The 22,005-nt window shown below is 51.3% G+C and overlaps 7 protein-coding genes across 7 annotated transcripts; 3 read left to right on the top strand and 4 right to left on the bottom strand.

Annotated features, from left to right (window-relative positions):
• Window positions 1–573: 573 nt before the first annotated feature.
• Window positions 574–2,625, bottom strand: NCS54_01114000 (Amidase domain-containing protein; the record flags this gene model as incomplete). The annotated part of the gene is made up of 1 exon (XM_053156424.1): window positions 574–2,625. The coding sequence occupies one exon, from the start codon at window positions 2,623–2,625 to the stop codon at window positions 574–576; it is 2,052 nt and encodes a 683-aa protein (XP_053012399.1).
• A 775-nt stretch (window positions 2,626–3,400) lies between these two features.
• Window positions 3,401–4,392, bottom strand: NCS54_01113900 (Hypothetical protein; the record flags this gene model as incomplete). The annotated part of the gene is made up of 2 exons (XM_053156423.1): window positions 3,401–3,775; window positions 3,823–4,392. 2 exons carry the CDS (start codon window positions 4,390–4,392, stop codon window positions 3,401–3,403), a joined length of 945 nt encoding a protein of 314 aa, XP_053012398.1.
• Window positions 4,393–5,651: 1,259 nt separating this feature from the next.
• NCS54_01113800 (Hypothetical protein) lies at window positions 5,652–7,724 on the bottom strand (the record flags this gene model as incomplete). Its single annotated transcript, XM_053156422.1, has 5 exons — window positions 7,541–7,724; window positions 7,365–7,449; window positions 6,218–7,229; window positions 6,153–6,168; window positions 5,652–6,100 (listed from the first exon to the last, which is right to left on the bottom strand). The coding sequence occupies exons 1-5, from the start codon at window positions 7,656–7,658 to the stop codon at window positions 5,652–5,654; spliced, it is 1,680 nt and encodes a 559-aa protein (XP_053012397.1). The 5' UTR covers window positions 7,659–7,724.
• A 566-nt stretch (window positions 7,725–8,290) lies between these two features.
• Window positions 8,291–9,694, top strand: NCS54_01113700 (Beta-lactamase domain-containing protein; the record flags this gene model as incomplete). The annotated part of the gene is made up of 3 exons (XM_053156421.1): window positions 8,291–8,872; window positions 8,928–9,225; window positions 9,279–9,694. The coding sequence occupies exons 1-3, from the start codon at window positions 8,348–8,350 to the stop codon at window positions 9,692–9,694; spliced, it is 1,239 nt and encodes a 412-aa protein (XP_053012396.1). The 5' UTR covers window positions 8,291–8,347.
• Window positions 9,695–10,320: 626 nt separating this feature from the next.
• NCS54_01113600 (Hypothetical protein) lies at window positions 10,321–12,904 on the top strand (the record flags this gene model as incomplete). The annotated part of the gene is made up of 2 exons (XM_053156420.1): window positions 10,321–10,450; window positions 10,506–12,904. The coding sequence occupies 2 exons, from the start codon at window positions 10,321–10,323 to the stop codon at window positions 12,902–12,904; spliced, it is 2,529 nt and encodes an 842-aa protein (XP_053012395.1).
• A 3,725-nt stretch (window positions 12,905–16,629) lies between these two features.
• On the bottom strand, window positions 16,630–18,127 carry NCS54_01113500 (Hypothetical protein; the record flags this gene model as incomplete). The annotated part of the gene is made up of 3 exons (XM_053156419.1): window positions 16,630–16,686; window positions 16,736–17,298; window positions 17,353–18,127. The coding sequence occupies 3 exons, from the start codon at window positions 18,125–18,127 to the stop codon at window positions 16,630–16,632; spliced, it is 1,395 nt and encodes a 464-aa protein (XP_053012394.1).
• Window positions 18,128–19,241: 1,114 nt separating this feature from the next.
• On the top strand, window positions 19,242–20,846 carry NCS54_01113400 (Amidohydro-3 domain-containing protein; the record flags this gene model as incomplete). Its single annotated transcript, XM_053156418.1, has 1 exon — window positions 19,242–20,846. One exon carries the CDS (start codon window positions 19,242–19,244, stop codon window positions 20,844–20,846), a length of 1,605 nt encoding a protein of 534 aa, XP_053012393.1.
• Window positions 20,847–22,005: the final 1,159 nt, after the last annotated feature.

Below are 22,005 nucleotides of genomic sequence, written 5' to 3'. Positions count from 1 at the left end.
AAGGTGGGAAATGGATTTGTGGGGGATGTGGAGCTTTTGACGTCTTGGCCTAGGTGAACCTAGTTAAGGAGGTTTTGACTCGCGATGGCCCGAGGTCAAAGATAGGGGATGGTATTGGGTGGCTGGGATGTCACTGACTCGGACAAACCACCTGATCCTAGTCATCATGTTTAACTTTGTAGTACGTGGGGGTAGTTGATATGAAAGTAAAGGGATTATAATTTATGCTTGTTTGACACGTAATTTCAACATTCAGTTGCATCGTTGCTTTTCTTATCTGCTGTCCATCTGGGGGGTTGAAACTCATAAGCCTTTAAGACTACGGTATCCTCCATTGATGTCAATGAGGAAGAGGGAACCGGATTGATGGATGAATCGTCGTTGTTTAAAGGCATGGCTGTGGGTAGCATTTATGCGATCCTCAAGACGAGGTGGATGAGTGCTGATAACAAGTCTGCTGTGTTGACCAACAGAGACCTCCGTCGCAATGGTAGCCTCCAAGTATTTATAGAGTTTGGAATTATAAAACAATCAATAGTATACAATCTACTCCGTCTAAGAAACTCTCAACGCTTAATCAATCACCACCAGTTCCGCCGCACATCGTCCATTAGACCCCTTGGCAACTACTACAACCATGAACTGATCCTTGGGCACAGTTCTCGTCGTCGGGAACCGTTCCGCTCTTTTTGGCCTCGTAAGTCTGTCCTTGAAAGTCCAGTTACTACCTTGAACGGTGATGGCGTCAGAGGGTTGACCGTTGACAAAGGCTGTTACGGATGTCACTTGGACGTTGGGGTTGTTTGTCTCGAGAGTCCCGTTGATTTCGACAGTGCGGATTTGGTTCGACTTGTCTTCGTCTTTTTGAGTGGTTGTGGAGGCGATGGTCAAGACTGGTACGATATTTTTGAATATCTCCTGAATTGAGGGGGAGATAGAAATCTCGTCTGTAGCCAGAGGAGGTGCCAATGGGGGCGTGACTCTGCTCCGAGATCTAGTCTCATACGAAAAAGCATATCTGAGAAGATCTTGGTCCTGCCAGGCCTTGGAACAAAAGGTGACACCAACGGGCATGCCCTTGTCTACCATCTTGCCCATTGGTACAGTGATGCAGGGGATGCCGAGATGCTTGAATGCTCTTCCTCCGTTAGAGTACAAAACACCAGGACGAAGAGCATCCGTCATGGACTCAAACGTCTCGTCTGCATCTGCATACGCCACGTCGCCATTGGTTGGGAAAGCCACGAGGTCATACCCGTTGGAATCCATCCACTCCTCATATAAAGTCTTTCGCATCGCGTCGAGAGCCTTGGCGGCTTCTTCACACTCGGGGAGTGTATACAAAGTTCCGTTTCGTTCGCGAACCGCTTCGATCATGTCGACGTATCGTACTTGGTTTTGGGACTCGGTGTGCAAGGTTGGATCGTCCATCGGCGCGACGAGGGGATGGATCTTGTCGGGGTCTGCAGCGGGAAGGTTTGGAATCTTGGCGTCGTTGTTTTCTCGGAGGAAATCGTCCCAGGCTGTGGCGATCATCTGACATCTTTCAATGCTCACCCACTCCTTGGACATGCCGGGCACGTTGGAACTCTGGCCGGGAAAATCCTTCTTCGTGTATTGTTCAAGGATGGGGAAATCTGTTTCGACGATTGTGGCTCCGAGGGCCTCGAGGTTGGCGCATGTTATTTTCCAGAGGTTCAGGACTGAATCTGAGCAGAAAGATGTTGGTTCGTAGCCTTCAATATCGAGGAAACATTTTGGGACGGCGATTCTCTTTCCTTGAAGGGAGGTTATATCTTCGAGGGCGTGGTAATCAGTTGGACGGACTTCTGAGGGCTTTGGGACATGAACGTATGTCTGATTCCGCCAAAAGTCGACTCCTTTTGCTGACTCGGCATCATCGGCCACAGCAACATTGAGAACATCAAAGAGATCTCGCATCGACCGTGTGTGAGGTACAATAACATCGCAGGTAGGATAGAGAGGCCACTGTCCCCTATTGGGCAGGACACCCCAGCTCGGTGAGTAGCCAACCAGAGAGTTGTTGGACGCAGGGGCTCGGCCTGATGAGACGGTCTCCCCGGCGAGTCCGAATGCGGCGAAACTCGCTGTTGTTGATGCTCCACAGCCGTTGGATGACCCAGATGCAAATGCGGTGGCCATGTAGGTGAGGTTGTAGGGGCTTTCTGCTCTTCCGTAGACACCGCGTTGAGAGCCGCCGTCGGCCATGGGTGGCATGTTGGTCATGCCAATGAGGATAGCTCCAGCCTCACGGAGGGACTTGACAATGGCAGCATCTTCGGAAGCAATAAGATCCGCAAAAGCAGGCGAACCAGCAGCCACGGTCATGCCCTTGACCTTGAAGCTATCCTTGACGGTGTAAGGAATGCCCTCGAGCGGACGAGGAGGATGGGAAGCCCGATAGTTGTCTGACTCTTGGGCTTCTTGGAAGACATTGCGGTTAAGGACGCAAACTGAGTTGAAGGAGGGGCCGCGGCAGTCATAGTAGCCGATTCTGTGGAGGTAGAGGGAGACGAGTTCGACGCTGGTGATGGCTCCTGAGTCGAGGGCCTTTCTCAGGTCGGCGATGTTGGCGTCAACCAGGTTGATGCGGGATATGGCCATGGCTTGACTCACTAGAGGAGTAAATTAATAGATGAGGAGGTGTGAGGATATCGCCAGTGATGGTTCTGAGTCTGGAATGCTGATCAAGTTGTCGATGGTTGTCGAGGGTATTTATCCCTGACTGGAGGCACTCGCCCCCATCTTGGCCGGCGCGCCGGCGGCCACATTCAACGTGGGAATTCCCAGGTTTCTATAGATAAATGATACGTAAAAGAGGCCGACATTTGGGGGATCGTGTCATGTGCATTGTTTTGACGATGCGATATAGGCAGTTGCGTGGTATCAGTATCGCGGTGTTGCGAAAGAGTACAGGGATGGAAAGTCGAGGCGGAGGTTGGGGTGGAAGGTCGAAGCGCTACCCTATACAGAGAATACTGCCAACGAGGGCAATTGTGTGTACGTGCGAGCAGTAGACGACATGAAATGCAATGAATATTCAATAGGTTCTGAGGAATTTATTAACTCTCGACAGATAGGTTCTTTTAAGTTGAAGCGCAAGATCTCATCGGTTGTTCTGAACGTTGGCAGTGTGATAAAAGTATCGACATGGGATTGATCCTGAATGTATATGAAATCCAATCATTTACCTGAGAAATATGCTTAAAAGGAATACAAATGGCCTAAACAAATGAGATTATGGTTGGTGGTTATCGCCAAGACTATACAAAAGAAAATGTGCCGTGCTCGACTGTTACCCCGAAACTCCTTCCTGTCCTTCTCCCATTCCTTTTAACCCCTAGCTCTGAGCCTGTAATCCATGCTGTTCTTACCCTTCTCATTCCTTGAAATACTCGGCAATCTCCTCGAGCAAGTCCAAAATCTTGTATCGAAGCCGATGCTCTCCCTCTACCGCGATCCAGCAAGTAAACACAATCATCTCTTCTGTGAGGTTGCCAGAGTGAGGGCCCTTTGGGTTCAACTTGGCGGTTTCTTTCTTCTTCTTTTTCGATGCCTCGCCGTTCATTGCAGCTTCGTATTCGGCTGGGAGTTGGAGATCTTCAGTGTTGCACTCTGGTAATGAGTAGATTCGGAGCGCCCCGAGCAATGCCTTCTTCTTGTTTGGTGGTTGTCCCGTCCTTTCTGAGCGTCTGAATGTGGCCCAGCGGTCCTTTTCAAGTGTGGCAATGACGGTTCCGTCAGAACTGACAAGCTGAGGAGATGTTAGTGTTGATCCCTGTGTCGACTCGGAGAGCATACCTTGAAGTCATGGCTTATGCCCTTCCAGTTCTTGGTCCTCCCATTTCTAAACCTCCTCGTTCCAGTCCATCTATACTCCTGCCCACCCAACTCCCACTTGAGAGTCCTACTTAGGAACCCACTCCTCTTCATCTCAAAAGGAAAAACAAGACCCTCAACCTCCTGCTCCTCCTCAAGTTCCTTCTTCGGCGGCGTAGGCCCCAAGCAGAACCACTTTCTAAACTTTTGCCCGATCCTATACTCCCTCTTTTCTTTTTTCCTCCTCTTATTCTCCATGATCTCGTGCACGCCGTCGCCGACCTGCAGACGGAATGAATTCCACATGCTTGTACGACGTGCGCGGGCTATGGCTTTGCTAGATGTGTACTTTGGGTTGTCGCCTTTGTACAAGATGGGGCGCCATGCGTCGTGGTGCTTTTGCGGGACGGGGTTGACGATGAAGTATTCTGCTGCGTCGGCGGTTGAGGTTGCAAAGAGATGTTTCTTGCCGAGTGCAGCTCTGCGATAGAGCTGGAGCGTCTTGAGTGGCTCCTGCGCATCGTTGAGGGCGTGTGTTTCTGTATCGGCCATGGTTGTTGATTTGATGTTGTGGAATTAGAGTTGATGCCAAGGAAGGCAGGCTTGGCCGATGGGGATCTTAAATATCGAGATGTGAGTGTTATCACACGAGGAATGCGAAATACGAGAATACGGAGGCTCAGCTCCCCGCTGGAAGCTTACCCAATCGGGGACCGTAGGTAGCACAGGCGCTGCGGCTGAGCAGCGCGGGAAATTGGATTGGGCCGCGAGGCGTTTTATAGCGGCATGTTGGTGCGGCTAACGTTGTAAAGGTGTCGATCTTAGAACTCGAGGTGGAACAAAATGGATTTATTTGTGCTGCTGGCTTTACTGGATTTAGCAGCTGCTTCGACAAGGCTGACTTCGGGCGAATTCTACTTCCGAGCATTACCACTTGGCATTCATGCACAACATACTGATCGTCAGTGAGACGTAATACATCGAGGCACATCAATTTTGGTACTCATTCTCGGAATTGGAATTTGTCTACCAGCGTCTACATGATCGTACTTCTCGGGTTAGGGCAACTCTGCATGTCACGACTTGAGAACCGTGGTCTTGCCGTCGAAGGTAATCTATAGAGATTTTAGTGGTCGTGGTTTTCGCAATACCACTACGGTATTGAAAATTGTCCCTTGCTGTGAGGTCTGCGTGGGCTGGAAAGCAGAGTTTGCACCATCAACGAGATGGAGCTTCTCTCAGTACCGATCTCGGGTTGTTAACAGCTTCATGATTATTCGTGCTGTTGAAATGCGAAATTGTTTGAATCTACTTGAAGTATCTTGGGCTCTTCCTGTGATTGGCGGTATTGACATCCTTTTTCTGTCGGATCTGACATCTCACTCTTCAGCTCTCTGCAGCAAATGCCTCTGCCTTCCATACCGGTAATCCTAGCCCCGCTGTCAAGGACCTAGCTTGAGGCCTTTGAAGTGTGTTGATGTGTTTGAATATGTAGTTAAAGCTATTATTGGTACTTTAAGATTAGAAAGTGTCCGTGGCTGCCGTCAGCTACGTCACTCTACCTGGGTAGCCGACGGTCGATTTAAGCTTACCTCCCTAGCAACCAATGGCCGATGATGGCGTTCCAAAAGCGAGCCCCAAAGAAGGAAGAAATCTCCAAATTCTTTCTGCCTTAGACTCTGGAAATTCTGAACTAGGCTGATTTTCCATGGACACATATTCCAAATCGCACAGAATAAATCGAACTGATAACAGACTTTCAGCATGTAAACAGAACTACCAAGGATAACTAATTGCTTTCGTTTGTTCACTTAGGCCTTGACAACATCAAACCCCTTCATAGAATCCAAAGCCTCCCGAATCTCAACCTTGTAAGTCGGAATGCCTCCAGAGTAACAAACAGGCTCGTACACCTTGTCAGGAATAGATCCACCCATGTAAGTGCTCCTGGTAGTCGGGAACAAGCTCCTGTTGTTCAGCTCAACCACATGCTCCTTCCACTTGTCGGCAGCCTCCTGCTTGGGGTTGATGTACTTGATGCCGTTGTTCTCCATCTTGGCGATGCAGTCGGCGATCCAGCGGCCTTGGACTTCGACGGTCGAGGGACCGTTGGAGAGGAGGGTTGGGCCGTGGACGCCGTAGATGTGGAACATGTTGGGGTAGCCGCTGGTTGTCACGCCGAGGTACGTCTTGGCGCCCTTTACCCATTCTTCTTGGAGTTTGGTGCCGTGGGTGCTCTTGAGGCCGAGTTGGGTCATGACTGTGAGAAGTTAGCTCGGCTCGGGCGATGATTGACATTTCATGTGACAAACCTCCAGTGACGACATCCTGTATCTTGTTAGTAACTATTCAACACATCTAGATTGAAGAAACTTACAAATCCTGTGGCAACAGCAATCACGTCAAACTCGTGGTGAGTACCATCAGCAAGAGTGATACCAGTCTCGGTAAACTCCTTGATGGCGTTGTTCTTGATATCCACAACATCCACGTTGGGTCGGTTAAACTGCTCGTAGTAGTTGTACTCGAGACAAGGGCGCTTGATGCCAAAGTAGTGAGGCATCTCGACAGGAGCCAGGAGATCCCTCTTTCGGGGGTCACCGATGCGGGCGCGTGTCTTCTTGAGCCAGAAGTTGTACGACTCCTTGTTGGCTTCTGGGTTGAAGAGGTTGTCCTTGTATAGGGCGACCCAGTAGCGGAAGCCACCGTCGGCCCAGACCTTTTCGTAAAAGGCGTCTCGCTCCTCGGGGGTATCGTCGAATGTGTTCTTCTCGTACCAGTCGTAGTGGAACCCGGCGAAGCTGGTCTCACGGAACTTGAAAAGCTCGGGGTACCACTTCTTCTCACGCTCTTGCTCTTCGACGGTGAGCTTCCTTCGACGCATGGGCACAGCCAGGTTGGGAGTTCGCTGGAAGACCTTGACTTCGCCGGCGACAGGACCCCAGGCTTGGGTTATCTGCACACCAGAAGCTCCAGTGCCAATGATGGCGCAGCGCTTGTTCTTGACGTCGACTTCATAGTCGGGCCAGAAGGACGAGTGATGAATGATGCCCTTGAACTTATCCATACCGGGCCAGTCTGGGACATAGCGCTTGGCGGCGAAGCCGGTTCCAAGGATGAGGTATTTTGCCTTTGCGGTGCGGCCATCTTCGGTCTTGACGCTCCACCGACCGGTGTTTGTGTCAAACTCTGCGCCGACGACGACAGTGTTGAAGGAGCAGTCCTTCTTGATGTCGAGGACCTTGTCGACGTGGTCAAAGTATGCGCGGAGCTCATCATAGGTGGGATAGTTGCTCGACCAGTTCCAGGTCTTCCAAGTCTCTGGGAAGCTGAACTGGTACTCTGGGACCTCGGAATCCACACCTGCTCCGGGATAGCAGTTCCAGCGCCTTGACACTCGTGTTAGTGGAGATGTACTCGGATATGAGGGGCAAAGTATGCAGGTGGGGGATCACAAGGCCACTCGGCCCCATAGGACATGTATGCAAGGAGCCTGTTTTTGCTTGACCGGCGTGGGTACTTACCAGGTGCCTCCGAGGTCGTTGCCGGCCTCAAAGATGACGGCCTTGTGTCCACGGTCGCGAAGAGTCTTGAGCATGAAGATGCCGGCTGTTGATGTCAGCATTTGCGTAATTCCATGGCGAAATCGAGAAGAGAATTGTAATCATAAAATAAGGTGTAATGATGGAAAGTGACTTACCAAAGCCAGCTCCTACAATGAGTGCATCAACGTCGATATCCTTGCCATGCTGTGTAGTCGAGTAGGCAGTCAACTTGGTGTTGAACTCGTTGGATCGGATAGGAACGTTTTCGCCCATTTTGGAGACTGTGATGTGAAGAGGAGTTAAAAAAGGAGTAGAAAGATGCTGAAAGTTGGTACTGGAATGTTTGAATGAGTTGAGAGTGATGATACATGAACTTGAGGAGGATCAAGACGTCCTATTTAACAGTTTCTGTTCTATGACTCGCAACGCCGCATCAAACACTCAAAGAAACCTTGTCCTCATCTGTACGCACAGAAGATTGCGGAAGGTCCTGCAACAGATCGGGCTCCCGTCCGCCGCAACTTGGTCACATTCATGAGGATGCATTGCGTCTTGCTGCAACGCAGTGCAACACTACAACTCCCGATTCAGCCCGTATCTAAACCCCTCCCCGCGTTCTCCCCGGTTTCCTTGGCGTGGGGAAAGCTCATCTGCCGAGCTAGGATCGTCATCCACCCCGGGAGCGGCGCCGCGTCCTGAATAGCTACCCCTCAGTTTAGGTAGGTGGTGAAACCGCATTTCAGCTGCGGAGGCGGGTCCGCTTGCCGGGGCAAGGGGATCGTCGTTGGCGTTGGGCTCGAAATGAGACATGTGTGTGTCCGAGCACATGACAAGGTTGTGGAGTTTGTGAGGGGGAGAGGATAAATAGCAGAGTAGAGACTGAGGTGCATGTGCTATTGTGGCAAGTATTCGCTAGTATTCGTATCCTCTTTTTTGCTCAGACACATATCAATTCCTCCAATATGCCCCTCGATTCAAACGTCGTCACCAAGCTACGAGGCATCGTGGACGGGGCCTGCGCAGATCAAACTGCAGGTATCCCCGGCACGTCTGTCGTCGTGGTTAGCAGAAGCGGCGAGGAGCTGTTTGCCCACGCGGCGGGGAAGAGAGGAGTCGCCTCCCAGGAACCCATGACGCTTGACAATGTGTTTTGGATTGCATCCTGCACAAAGATGCTGACTGGCGTTGCCGTCATGCAGCTGGTCGAGCAGGGGTTGCTCAAGCTCGATGATGGGGAGCAGACGGAGAAGATTGTGCCTGAGCTCAAGGAGCTCAAGGTTTTGAACAAGGATGGCAAGTTGGAGGAGAAGAAGAGGGCTATTACTCTTCGCATGTTGTTGACGCATACGTCTGGATGTGCGTATACCTTCTTCAATGAGAGGTTGAGGGATTGGACTCTTCCTGCTGGGTTTGATGAGTTTTCGGGTCGTCTTGAAGACATCAAGATGCCTCTGGTGTTCCAACCGGGAGAAGGCTGGGAATATGGTGTAAGTGGCCCTTGCATGAACCGATCTCACTGCATAAAATACTGATCATCTCCAGGTGGGCATCGATTGGGCGGGCTTGGCCCTGGAGCGAGTCAGTGGGCTGTCGCTCAACGACTATCTCCAGAAGCACGTGTTTCAGCCCCTGGGCATCAAGAACATGTCGATGCTCCCCGGCAAGGATATGCGATCTAGACTGGCCTACATGCACGCGAGGGATCCCGACGGGAAGCTTCGGCCAAGAGATCATCTCTTGAGGCTGCCACTGGTTGTGGACCCGGACAACAAGTCTGAAACGGGTGCCTTGTTTAACAGCGGAGGAGCAGGCATGTTTGCGCAACCACAGGAGTATTGCAGTGAGTTTTTCCCTTGGTGATAAGTGACTCGGGTTATTGACTATTTACGGCAGAGGTTCTGGCGGTGCTGCTCAACAATGGAACATGCCCTCGAACAGGGGCCAAGATCCTTCAAAAGGAGACGGTGGATGAAATGTTCCGCAACCAGATTGAAAAGTTCCCCAACGCATCTCGGCAGTTCATCCCAGCGGCCAAGCCGGATCTCACCAACCCGATCCCCGAGCTGTACCCCGTGTCGGGGAACCCTCCGCAGGGCTGGGGTTTGACCTTTATGATGTCCAACGGCGGAGGTACGGGGAGATCAAAGGGCACGGTGCACTGGGCTGGTCTGGCAAATCTCTGGTGGTGGTGCGATAGGGAGAATGGCGTTGCGGGCATGGTTTGCAGTCAGATTCTGCCCTTTGCGGATGCCAAGGTTCTTGGGCTCTGGGCCGAGGTTGAGGCTGAGATTTACAAGGCGATCAAGTAGATACCATACCCTCGAGATATGATCAGGGCACGAGAATAGGACGTGCTTCACTAGAGTAACCTCGCTTAAACGTTCGGATGAATTCAAGGCTTGCCTTTCCAGTTCGAGACAAGACTCAAGATATGTCAGGCTCGAGGACACGTGGATTAATTCGGCAGCGTCGGAGAACAGGGGCCCGTCAGAACCCTTGCCCTGTAGATCCAATGAGTGCGTCTCTTTGGGGAAGAAAGTTTCGACGGCTCTCCTCCTTCACAATGCATCCTTCCAAAAGAACAACCTCCGCCCTCCCTCTGACGTATCACCCATCCATCACGCAGTAGAGAAAACGCGGGGAAGATGCCATCCAGGTGGAGACGAACCCCGGAGAAGCGGAGCTTGTTGCTCCACAAAATATAAGGGGCTTCTCGGTTTCGGGTTTTTCCCCCCGCCCTCAACTCGCAGATTGTCCCCAGCTTTTTTCGGCCTTCTTCCGCAATCTTGTTTCTGCTTGGAAATGCTGAGAAAAGAGAGATAAAATCATATCGCGTGCTTTTATTGGCTGATGCCCTCTTCCTCTTCCTTGTCCTGTCCTACCTCTATCGACATATATACCTGTCGCGAGTCCGTCGCGCTCACGGTAACGCGTCATGAAGCGCCAGACAAAGCTCGCATGCGACCAGTGCAGGAGGTCTAAAAGGGCCTGCGACGCCCCTCCTCTCGAGCTCCCTGATCACGACAGCTTCTCTAACGGGACCATCGTCCTGGGCAAGAGGCCTGGTGGGTTCCCCCGCCCTCCCCCGGTGCTCCCATTGTCCGTTACTAAATCCCTCAGCCTCGGAAGCTGAGCTTCAGCCTTGCTCGTACTGCACAAAGACCAAGAAGCAATGCACCATGAACTGGGCCTGGTCCCAGGTCCAGATCACCGCCGCTCTGGCTGCCGCCGCCCGTGAGGACTCGAGCTTGGAGTGCATCATACCGGGGAAGCGGAGGCAGAGCAGCAGCAAGGATGTCGAGGTTCAGCCTGCGATAACTGATACTGCCAGCTTCAGCATTCCGGCTTGTCAACCGGGGCCGTCTCAGGGCCCACCGCAGGGTCTGTTCAGTCAGGAACTGCCGAACCTCGATCTATCGTTCCCCGAAGGGTCTCTCGGTGCCCTGCCGTTTGGTTCCGTGCCGCCAGAGAGTAACGTACCTGGCCATGACTTTAACATGTCGGCGTTTGAGGAAGCCACGTCGTCGTCGTCGGATTACTTGGCTGACAACTTGAGTCATCATTTATCCGTTGGACCGGAGAGCATCTGTTCGCAAGCGCCACCTGAAGTCCAATTCGACGATTCCCTTTCTGCCTCGCAGCAAATTGAACCGATTCCTCCTCCCAGCCGCTCTTCTCGCTCCGGATCTAGTCGACTTGGAAGTGACAAGAGTCGGCAAAGGCAAAAACGCCGTCGCACGTCACGGAGCTGGTCATCGCACCAGACCGGCTCTCTATCCCCCTTCTCTATAGACCAGTCAATGATGGCGCGGTCCAACACTCAGTTCATCTCTACCAACCTGTTGAAGATCTATCACGACGTGTTGGAGCACAACCTTAGCTGCTGGCTGACAGAAGTGACGTGTCCATATAGACCTGGCTCCAACACGAGTCCACACTCTGAATGGGGTGCTTCATGGACGAACAGAATCTATATCCGAACACAGAGACTTGACCGAGTGGCCCAGTCTGCTAAGCTGATACAGTTGACCCGATCCGAGGACCAAGCGGCCACGAGGGCTCTCCACCTTGCCATCATGGCCTTTGCGACCCAGTGGGCTCAAGGGAGTCGTCGTCAACGAGAACGCTATCACCCCCTTGGCGATCCCTTCGAAGATGACCGACCAGAAGACTTTCTCGACGAGATCTCGGAAGAGTTTGATCGGAATATCCAGAAGCACTTTTGGGAGCAGGCGCAAAAGGCTCTGCAGGATGTCGCCGACGTCGAGTCATACCGAGTAGCCTGTGCGGAACTGGTCTTTGGTCTGACGCAGAAACCATGGGGTCGCGATGACGATTCGACCTCTGCGACTGACGGATTCGACTTTTTGCTTGGTCAGGAGAGGAGGTTCGATGCGGACTCGATGATGGCTGAGCTAGGCGACATCATTGCTCGCGATGGTGCACCGGTCATGATGGAACGAGCAGCTCGAAAGATGCATGCGTTAAAGTTCCAGTTTGACTCCACGAGAAGAGGCCTGGATGGGTTCCGTCGTGGGAAGAAAGCTAGCGACTCTCTTTCCGTCATGAGCCCAGAAGATCGGGGGACTGTTGGCTTGTTGTTTTGGTTAAGTATAATGTTTGACACCGTGTCATCGTCGATGAACGAGCGGCCGGTGGTCGTTTCTGACGCTGAGAGTCAACATGACGATGCTCGGCAACATCCTGAAGGACCAGATGGACAGTGGAATGTCCCTCTATTTATCCAGGACAGCCTCGAGCAACCATATCGCATGGTTCACTGGCCTTGCACATACGAAGCTGCGGCGGAAGCTGTCACAAAATCAGCACCTGTCAAGGTCCTACTCTACCGACACGTCTCATACCTGCAAAACATTCTCCGAAAGGGAGGCAGGGGAGAAAAGGTCGAGCAGATCATCCGCAACTCGATATCCGTCTTCAGATACTGGAACCTCACACACGGGGCCTTCTTCAAGGAACTGCTACACGACTACGAGGCTGTACCAGGACGTATCCAGAGTTGGTTCGTTTGTATATCATGTCACTGGCATTTGGCTGCTCTCATGCTAGCTGATCTGATCGAGTACGTGGACGAGAACGAGCTGGGCGTTGCTTCTGTATCTTATGGCCGTCTTGGAAGCAAGATGGTTTCAAGGATACGAGAAGCCAGCGCAAGAGAGCTATCAGACCTAGCAAAAGTCTCCACCCCGGACAGAGGCACAACAGGCATGATATCACCCTCGCTCTCACACTTCCACGACGCCGTAAACGAAGCCACCATCCTCACCGAACCGTGGACCATCATCCTCATCCGCGCCTTCTCCAAGGCCGCGGTCCTCCTCATCAGCGAAGCCAACGACTTCCTCGAGTTTGGACTCACGACGAGGGGGAGCTTCCAGGAGAGTCTTGCCCGGGCGGATGAGTGCACAAAGGGGTTGTGGTTGTTGGGTAAGAAGTCGGATATGGCGAGGAGGGTGGCGGATAGGTTGTCTTTGGCGATTCATAAGCTAAAGGTGTAATTTTATTGGAGTTTTTGGGGTTTATAATAGGATCAAGGCAATAATGATCTGTTTTTTTTGCGTGGGCGGTTGGGGGTCTTGATGTGGCGTTGGCTGAATCAAGACTGGTTGTTTAGGTAATTTGGAGTTGTTGGATTTTTGAAGCGAATTTGATGTTATATTACGAGGACCTTGTGACGACAGATGCGAGTGCTTGACTCCTACTAAGACTGTCTTCTGAAAACAAGAATTTAATCATTTACTACGAAACCTGGGTATTATATGATTGCCGTATTCGTGTCTTCTCACCCGTGTGCATCTGTTCAAGGCCTGGTGGCTGTGGAGGGTCATGGGTTGGCTGAGATGACTTCTCAACTCTAGGCCGCCACGACTCTTTCCATCACGACACATTAATCTTGCAAAATTTACAAGCATCAAAAAGATTGGTTTTTAGATGGATGGTTTGTTTTTTATATAGCGCCTGGTCAGAGGTGGATTTAGGTTTGCGGATTAAAGAGAGTGGTTTGTTTTTTTTTAGGAGCGGATTTTAAGGAGATTTTGACCACTTGACCAGGCGCTGAGCACTTTGTGCTTTTAGGATGGGAGAGTAAGGGTAACCTTGCTTATATGGCTATCTCTCGAGTCTACAGAGCCTCAAAAAGACAAAAAGAGTAGCCCTTTTTGGGGGACGCCCGGTCAGGTGATGAATTTTTTTTATCAGGTTTGCGGATTTTGAGAGAGATTTTAGGTTTTTTTTTAGGAGAGGATTTTAGAGAGTTAACCACCTGACCAGGCGTCGTGTATTTTTTGTGTTTTTGGATGGGGGATTAAAGAGTAACCTTGCTTATATGGCTTTGAGAGACTCTTGGGGTTTAAAAAGACAAAAAGAGAGGTCCCTTTTGGGTGACGCCCAGTCAGGTGATTTATTAAGTTTGCGGATTTGGGTTTTTTCAAGGAAGTGGAAGAGGAAGAGTTAACCACCTGACCAGGCGTCAAGTGTTTTGTGTTGTTTTTTTGGTTGGTAGAGTAAAGATTGAACCTCCTTATAAGTCTCGTTTTGCCGGTCATCGTCACTTCGAGAATCCAGGCGCAGCAACAATGGTGACGTCCGCTGCGTTGAGTATTGCTGAAATCTGTGGCTTCGTCGCCTGGCTCGCACTTTTTAGCATGGAACAATGGCTGCTTCATGTCAAACTCCACGGAGAAGTCGCCTCTAATGCCGGTTGGCGGCGGAAGCATTAGAGTGTTGCACAACTTCGAGGCCTGCCACGGTTGGGGACTCCACTGACCGGTGTCCCCGAGAAGGAGTTATCTAGGATCCAGTGTGTTCTAGACCATCAAAAGGCGCAGCACTTGACGGACGTCCTGGGCTTGATGGGAGACCGGCGTTCTTGTCCATGGGCCTGATCGCTTTCTAGGAGTTGTGTTGAGCCTCTCGGCTTTTCCGTCTGCATGGAAACGACGGACCATGGATCATCGAGAATCATGTCTGCCTTAGAAGATGTTGGGCGATAATACCGATAGACCGTGGCAAATCCCCAAGATACAGGCCCAAGGCCGCTGGGGGAAACAATGCTGTGTTACACACAAGGGAGCTTGTAAATCAGCTCACAAGTACCCAGAGCCAGGTCGATAACAGATTTATTTGTTCTAGTTGTCACTATCAAACACTGTCGCACGACATGACGCCCGTCTTGTCACTTGTGCATCCCATAATCATTCGGCCCTTCCGATGCATTGACGCCCAAGTAGCGGGAATCGCTTCCCTGGATTTACGAGGGTGGGTGATGCCATGCTTTATACACCCTCTGACAAATTCGATTCAAGATAGCCCCTCCGGACCCTGCGGGATTCAGTTCAGATTGAGTTTCTTGAGCCAAGGACTGAGATAGGAGGTCTGGGGAAGATGATGCCCAGGAAGGATGTTCGAGCCGCCGTGAGCCGAGATTTGGCTTAAGCCGAGATACGCCAACAACCTCCGGGGAGGGAAGCTCGAAGCGCCGATGCTGTAGACTCGCAAACAGATTCACAATTGTCTCTATCAAGTCTTGGAAATTGTCAATTATCATTTTCAAGCAAAAGGAAGTATAAATGAAAGCAACTCTCTGTTACGATTCTTGACATTGTCTTGCTGCTAGACACGCCCGAATGGCTCTGATCGCGTGTCAGGGGCAACTCATGACCGCGACCCAGCAAGACTGGTGGACAAATACGATGGAGGTAGGACTCGAGACAACCAAGAAAGATTTCGGACCCTATCAGTTGGACTAAGAGCGGATCCGTATGAGCTTTGGCCCAGACTCTCCATCTTGGAGTGATGGGACAGAGGACCTCAGGGTCGGCCTAGTCTTCCAGCGAGTGTCACCCCCTGGACCCAACTCTTCCGGTTTGAGTCTCCATAACTGCCTCTTCCCTCAACAGCCGCCGTGGCGTCACCGAGATGGGGAGACAGAGTGTGGAAAGCCACACTCTCCGAAGACGGTGTCCTGATTGCGTGTGGAGCTGATGCCCGTCCCTTCATCATTGCCACTCCCAGCCGACCCGGAGATGCCCAGTCCAGGCCCAGTCCGAATTACGCAACAGATTGGGGATTCTAGATGCCATTGGCCCTAGCGTGATCCTCGTTGAGCTCACTTTGGAGGACCTCGAATCGGACATCTCGGAAATCGGGGGACTTGCTAGGTTTCAAGAAGGCTGTCTCCATCATCTCCCCATAACCCTGCTGGGACCCTTAGTTCAAGGTCTTCCCTTGGCGATTTTTTCGCCTTCACTAGGATCGGTAATGTCTCCTGTTGGTCGATGAGGTTATCTGGATGCCCATTACAACACCCTGTTACCAACGGCAGTCCCGTCTGGGGATGATACTTTGCGTCAGCTCACTGTCATGTATCCCTTCATAAGTCTCTGGCAATTACCCAACACGAACAACCTCATGAGGCAGCTGCAGAAGATACAGACAGATAATCAGTGGCGGGGAGCGTGATTAGCGAGTGGGATCAGTGGGTTACTGTGACAAGATCTGCCTCAGACAAGGAAGTCATCTTGGCCCCAGCCTTTGATGGGATGACTACTCGCACTGAGGTGGCAAATACTTTTGAAAAGTCTGCTGTGCTAGAAGAAATGAGACCAGTCAGTGGCACGGTATGGTTTCTTCGGGGGAGCCGTGGGCCAGCTGGTGCTTTACTGTTTTTATGACAGACTAATGGGCAGCTATGAAGCATATGTCGGGCCGAGACACTACTTGGGAACACTGAAGTCTTGTTTTGCGCTTGGATCTAGTCGCTAAATCCAATAGGAGGCTGTTGACGAGTGCGGAGGCCAGGTCATGCCCAGGGGTTTGCGGGGTGAGAGGGATCTATCAGCTCAAAATGCTGTCAAGGCTACATTGCCATGCCATAAATTAATGCCACAATACGGAGTTTTCATGCCTTTAGTTCAATATTACTAGGGTGTGTAAGAATTTGGACCATTATCATGGCTCGATTGGTGTTAATTCCAACGACCAGGGACCGTAGTTGGGATATTACATCATGTCAGCTGTTGTCCAATACCGTCTCAAAGGACAATTGGTTTATGCCATCTGAAAAATGGATCGGAAAAACAGGCAGTTCAACACAAATAGTTCTATTTCCTGGATGACGAAGACTCTTGCAGGGGATGTTCCAACCAGGATGAAGTTCTATGTACAACGCTCGATCCCCAGCTTCCATGCTAACAACTGAGAATCTCAAATCCAAACACGTCAACTAAGCGACGTTGCAGGAAAAGGGTCTTCCGATATCTCCCTTGTTGAACTTGGCAACCTGGACTATTATTAGCTTCAGTGGCTTAATGTTGGGTAGATAAACTCACGATCTGGTCGAAGCTAGAGTAAGTTCCGGCAATAAAGATGAAGAATCCCACAACAAAGACGATCAAGTTTGGGATGGCCCGCTTAAGATTGTGTCTATCGTACCAGTTGCCCTCCTTGAGGAGACGGAACCAGAGGATAGGAGGGATCCAGAAGGAAAAGCCGGAAATAAAGAGAGATGCGCAGATGGAAAGCAGCTCCGAGAAGAAGGGGATGGCCTCTGCGATGATCCAAGACAGGATAGTGATGAACGAAACCACAGCAATCCAAGAGATCCAACCCTTGGGAGTATTGATGTATCGCGTAATCGAGTCTTTATACATTCTTCCGTGGATGAAGCGGCAGGCAACCGTAGCGTTGATCGAGCCTGAGATGTAGATGACAGGGAGGGCAATACCGAAAGCGATCTTAGACACCAGAGGGCTTGCGGACAGCAAAGCTGGGGACTGCACACTCTGGCCAACGAAGGCGTAGATGACTGCGCCAGTGATGGTATAGAGGACGATTTCGGTGCATCCGAGAGTAACGATGGACTTGGTAAAATCGGCCGGAGTATGCATTTCACCTGTTGAAGATTGGATTAGCAAGATTACTCCTTATTCAAGTACCTGAAACCTACTCATGAAACTGAACTGAGCAGCTGCAAAGGCATACGAAAAGACAATGTTGGAGATGGCGACCATGGCTTGAGTGAAAGAAAGGTCGTCCTGAGGCCATGCCGACCAATCAGACGAAGACATGCCTCCAGGAGTCTCTGATCTCTGAACACCCGTGGCAATAATGGTGATGCCAATGGCAATAATGATGGAGGCAAAGTCGACATATCCTAGGATGGCAATCTCGGTGAAACTGGGAGGAATAGCCAGAACCAAAAGAATAATGGCAGAAACGGCGCCGAACACCAGAGAGCAGACATTGGTCGCCCCGGTGATCTTGACGAAAGCAATCGTGCCCGTGAGACAGTGGGAGCCGGTAGCGAGAACCATCAGGCCCACAAAGATGACGGCAAAGATCTTATCGCCAAAGCCTCCGAACAAGAGCCGACCAGCATCGACATAGTGATCGATGTGAGGGTACTTGAGCTTGGTAAGGCCAACCATGTAGCTGGCATACATGGCAATAAGGCCTACTCCAACGCAGGCAATGGTTCCTGGGACCATGCCCAGGGTGGCAAAGGCTCCTGGGAGACTCAGACTGCCGAGGGCGATGGCCTGGACGATGAGGACGACTGTCAACCTCTTCCAGCCAAGACGGTGGAAGTGGGCATCGCCCTGGATGGTCTTTTCTTTCTCAAGGTCGGTCTGAAGATACTGGCTTGGGACCTCGTCGAACGAGGCCTGTCGCTGGATCTCATCGCCAGTCTTTTCGGCCATGGAGATCTGGTCTTGGCCCATGATTGCGGTTGGCCTAATCACCAGTGTATGTCTTGGAAACAATGAAGATGGAGGAGAAAGGTCTAGAAGGACTGAAGAAGCAAAGAAGGAGGACGAGGATGGAGAAGAATGAACTAGAACTCCACGGGGAACGAGCAAAGTTATATCTCCAACCAGCCAAGGACCAGTTCCCCATGGGGACCGGGGTGTCTCCGTGAAGCTTACCTATGGGGAACAGTCACCCCAAGCATGGATGAGGTTCTTCTGGGGTGATAGGGGTTAGTCGGAGTTTCGGAGAGAACGAGACTTGAATGTTTCGAGAACATCACGCTTTGACAAACTGGAGTGTGGACATGGTTGGCCTGTCCCGGTAACCGTAGTGGATTATGGCCCAACCGAGCGTGGAGGAACCCGGCGAGGGCGATGGGGTTTAAGCCTGTGTTTACCGATTGCTGGAGTTTTGGCGAGTCAGAAGCGCTAAGTGGGTTTTTTTCGGGCTTGTAGGGCGTGGCCTTGACAGGTGGTGATGTTTTGGAAGAAGGTTTGGACGGTGACATGCCATTAGCTGAAGTCTGTATCATGTTGATTGTAACGGTTCATGTATGTCGCCCATGTATTTCTTCTTGCAACGGCCTGGCATGCAGCTAATGTCAACGACGAACGCATTCTCCAACTCCAATTTCCTCGTGCGGAGAGAGACCCTCCGTCACATCCTTCCCACGTCACCAACACGCTTCTCTCGAGCGGGGAAAAAAAGGTTGGGGTCACTTGGGGTTTCAGTGACAAACCGATGATGGAGCGAGAAAACACGCCCTGGCGCAGTTTATACGATTCCCACTCATAACTGGGATCTGTATGGTAGGACGTGGGCCGCATGATGACCAGCTGCCGAGGAAAGGATTTCATGAGTGGGGAACTCTCCTGGGAAGGAAGGTGGGAATTGACTGGGAGGGAAGTTCGAAGCGGGTTATGCGCGTGTGGTGCATGTCGGGAAGAATGACTCGCTTTTACGAGGCATTGAGATCCGAGGTTATCGTGTGGTTTGCTTATCAGTCTGGGCATAATGTGGTTTTTCATTCTGTTTGGATATCTTGATCCTTGATTCACTCTTTTTCATTCTATCATCACATCAGCAATGTCAACCACCTTGTTCGTCAATGGTCGCATCTTGACCAGTGCTGGGGCAGGCCTCAATGGCACGGCCCAGTTCTCGGACTGCATGCTTGTGCGAAGGGACAAGATCGCCGCTGTCGGAACTCGAGAGGAGATCGGACATGTCGAAGACGCAGAGATTCGCGATCTTGAGCAGAAGATTGTGCTTCCCAGCTTCATCGACGGACACATGCATCTTTTGCTACTTGGTCAATCCCTACGAAAAGTCGATCTGAGCCATTGCAAGACCCTCGACGATATTCGATCCGTTATTCGAGATTATGCTGTCGCCAACCCTGATACCCCGACTATTCTGTGCAAAGGATGGAGGAATTGGATGACTCCTGATGGAGTAACGGCCGCGATGCTTGACGATATCGATCCGAGACCTATATTTATCGACGCTGGTTCTCTTCACTCATGTTGGTGCAATACTTCTGCGCTTGAACAGCTCAATGTGGCGGATATGCCTGATCCTGCTGGAGGCAAGATTCATCGGAATGCTGATGGAAAGCCTTCTGGCCTCTTGGACGAAGGCGCTATGATGTCCATCATCTGGCCCTTCCAAGCTAGCTCTTCTCCCAAGGAGGAGCGCATCGAGGCTATCCGCGCGGCTGTGCAAGAGTACAATGCCGCAGGTTACACTGGAGCTGTGGAAATGGCCATGGATGAAGATGCTTGGGATGCCCTCATCACCTTATACAAAGCCCAGCCAGATCTTTCACTTCGCGTGTCAGCGTATTGGTTAATCAAGCCGACGGCCGATCTCGAACAGAACTCCAAGCAAGTACAGCGAGCGATCGAACTGAGCCGGATATACAACTCAACAACAAGCCCCGATGTCCGTCTCGTTGGAATCAAGGTTATTACAGATGGAATCGTTGATGCTTGCACTGCGTACCTGTCAGAGCCATACTGTACCGCAGACAAACCGCCACCTATTTGGGAGCCTGAGCATTTGGAACCAGTCGTCAAGGAAGCTGATGCTGGTGGACTACAAATCGCGCTTCACGCTATTGGAGACGGAGCAGTCAAAATGGCCATCGATGCCCTCGAGAAGCACGCTACCCCTGGTCGACGGCATCGAATCGAACATCTGGAGCTTACTTCTCCCGAAGACGCAAAGAGACTTGGAAAGCTCGGGTTGACAGCTTCAATCCAGCCTATCCACGCAGATCCCACCGCCCTCGTCGAGTGGCCTCGACTGTTAGGAGAAGAACGATACGAACGAGCGTTTGCGTACAGAGAATTCGCAGACGGTGGTGCCCTCATGGCCATTGGAACAGACAGCCCAACATCCCCCTACTCACCCCTTCACAACTTCCAAGTCGCCATCAACCGAAAGTCCTCCAAGGACCCAGCTTGCCAAACCGTGATACATGAGCACTTTCGGTTAGGTCTCTGTGAGACGTTTGTGGCTGCTTCCGAGGGAGCGGCGCGGAGTGTGTTTTTGGAGGATCGGACGGGGAGCTTGGAGGTGGGCAAGTTGGCGGATTTTATTGTTGTTGATATGGAGTGGAATAGGGAGGATTTGTTGCAGGGTAAGGTTAAGGAGACCTATTATAGCGGGAGAAAAGTTTTTGGATAATTTTGTGAGAAGGAATGAAAAGTTTCTGGTTCAAATGGGTCTCATGTGGTTGATGTGCTTTGCCTTGCCAATGTGTGGAGGATCAAGGACTTAAGGCCAATACAAGTTAAACAAGCCCTCTCGAATGCTATAAAAGGGAAATTCTAACCACAGGTAGTCACAGCTGCCCTTTTATCAGCTTAGTGCTTTCATTAAGCCCTCTTTTCGCCCCAACTCTGGTCCGTAGAACATCCGCTTGGCCAACTTTGAAGGCCATGCAAACTTATGCGTTGACGAGATAAGTAAACATGCTGAGCTTGGGCAACATTAAACTGATAACCGAGACATATGAATTCATGATTTTCTATTTTGCGAGCCCTCAGCAGCTCGATGTTATTGTCTGTTGCTCGCTGTTGTGGACTCTGGCACTTCATTAGTGTCGTTTGCTTAGGTATGTTCACCGCGCCCTCGCCCAACTCACCACAGCCCTGGGGATGACGGCCGACATTTCCAGCCTGCTTCACTTCCTAGCCAAGGACGTGCCCGTCCCTGCTGCTTCTGCTGCGGCTGCGGTTGTCTCTGCTCACGCCTGCGTTAGCGATGATCTCACTAGGATTAGGAACACAAGCCTTGAACAATCAGCTACCCTTAAAAACCACAATCATCACCAAATCTTCTAACAAGACAGATGGTCATGCACTGTCAAGTAATATTCCGTGCTTCAGTGTCGCCCGCAGGTATCCCGTTGGATTCGAGAGCATAGGTACCCGGCAGGCCCGCTCAGTCCATGAACCTGAACTTGATCTCCATCAACGTCGTTAGCACGAGGTCCAGCGCTCAAGCTAGATGGAGTCGTGCCCTCTGGTACTGCTGGCTCTCCCACCAACAGACCACGAGTCGCATACGCGGACGACCTCACCGAGCCCAACCCCAATGGGGGAATCTTCCCTCAACAATCACTAGCAAACCCTCGACTGAACCAAATCTCTGCCGGATAGCCGTCACTCTCCTCCCCACTACCTCTAGGCCCTGTGGAGATTACTGCCGTAGGTATATGAGCTTCTATCACCAGCACGTCTACTCACCTTGATGTTGAGGCCTCGGCCACGGTGATGGCTTCTTCGCCTTGCCGTTGCTCTGGCGTTCGTTGACTCGGTGGCGCCGGCTCATGGCCATGTAG

The sequence above is a fragment of the Fusarium falciforme genome, chromosome 9 (genome assembly GCF_026873545.1).
Source record: "Fusarium falciforme chromosome 9, complete sequence".
NCBI classification, from domain to species: domain Eukaryota; kingdom Fungi; phylum Ascomycota; class Sordariomycetes; order Hypocreales; family Nectriaceae; genus Fusarium; species Fusarium falciforme.
Note: the sequence above shows the minus strand (reverse complement) of the source record. Positions and strands in the feature narration are given on the sequence as shown.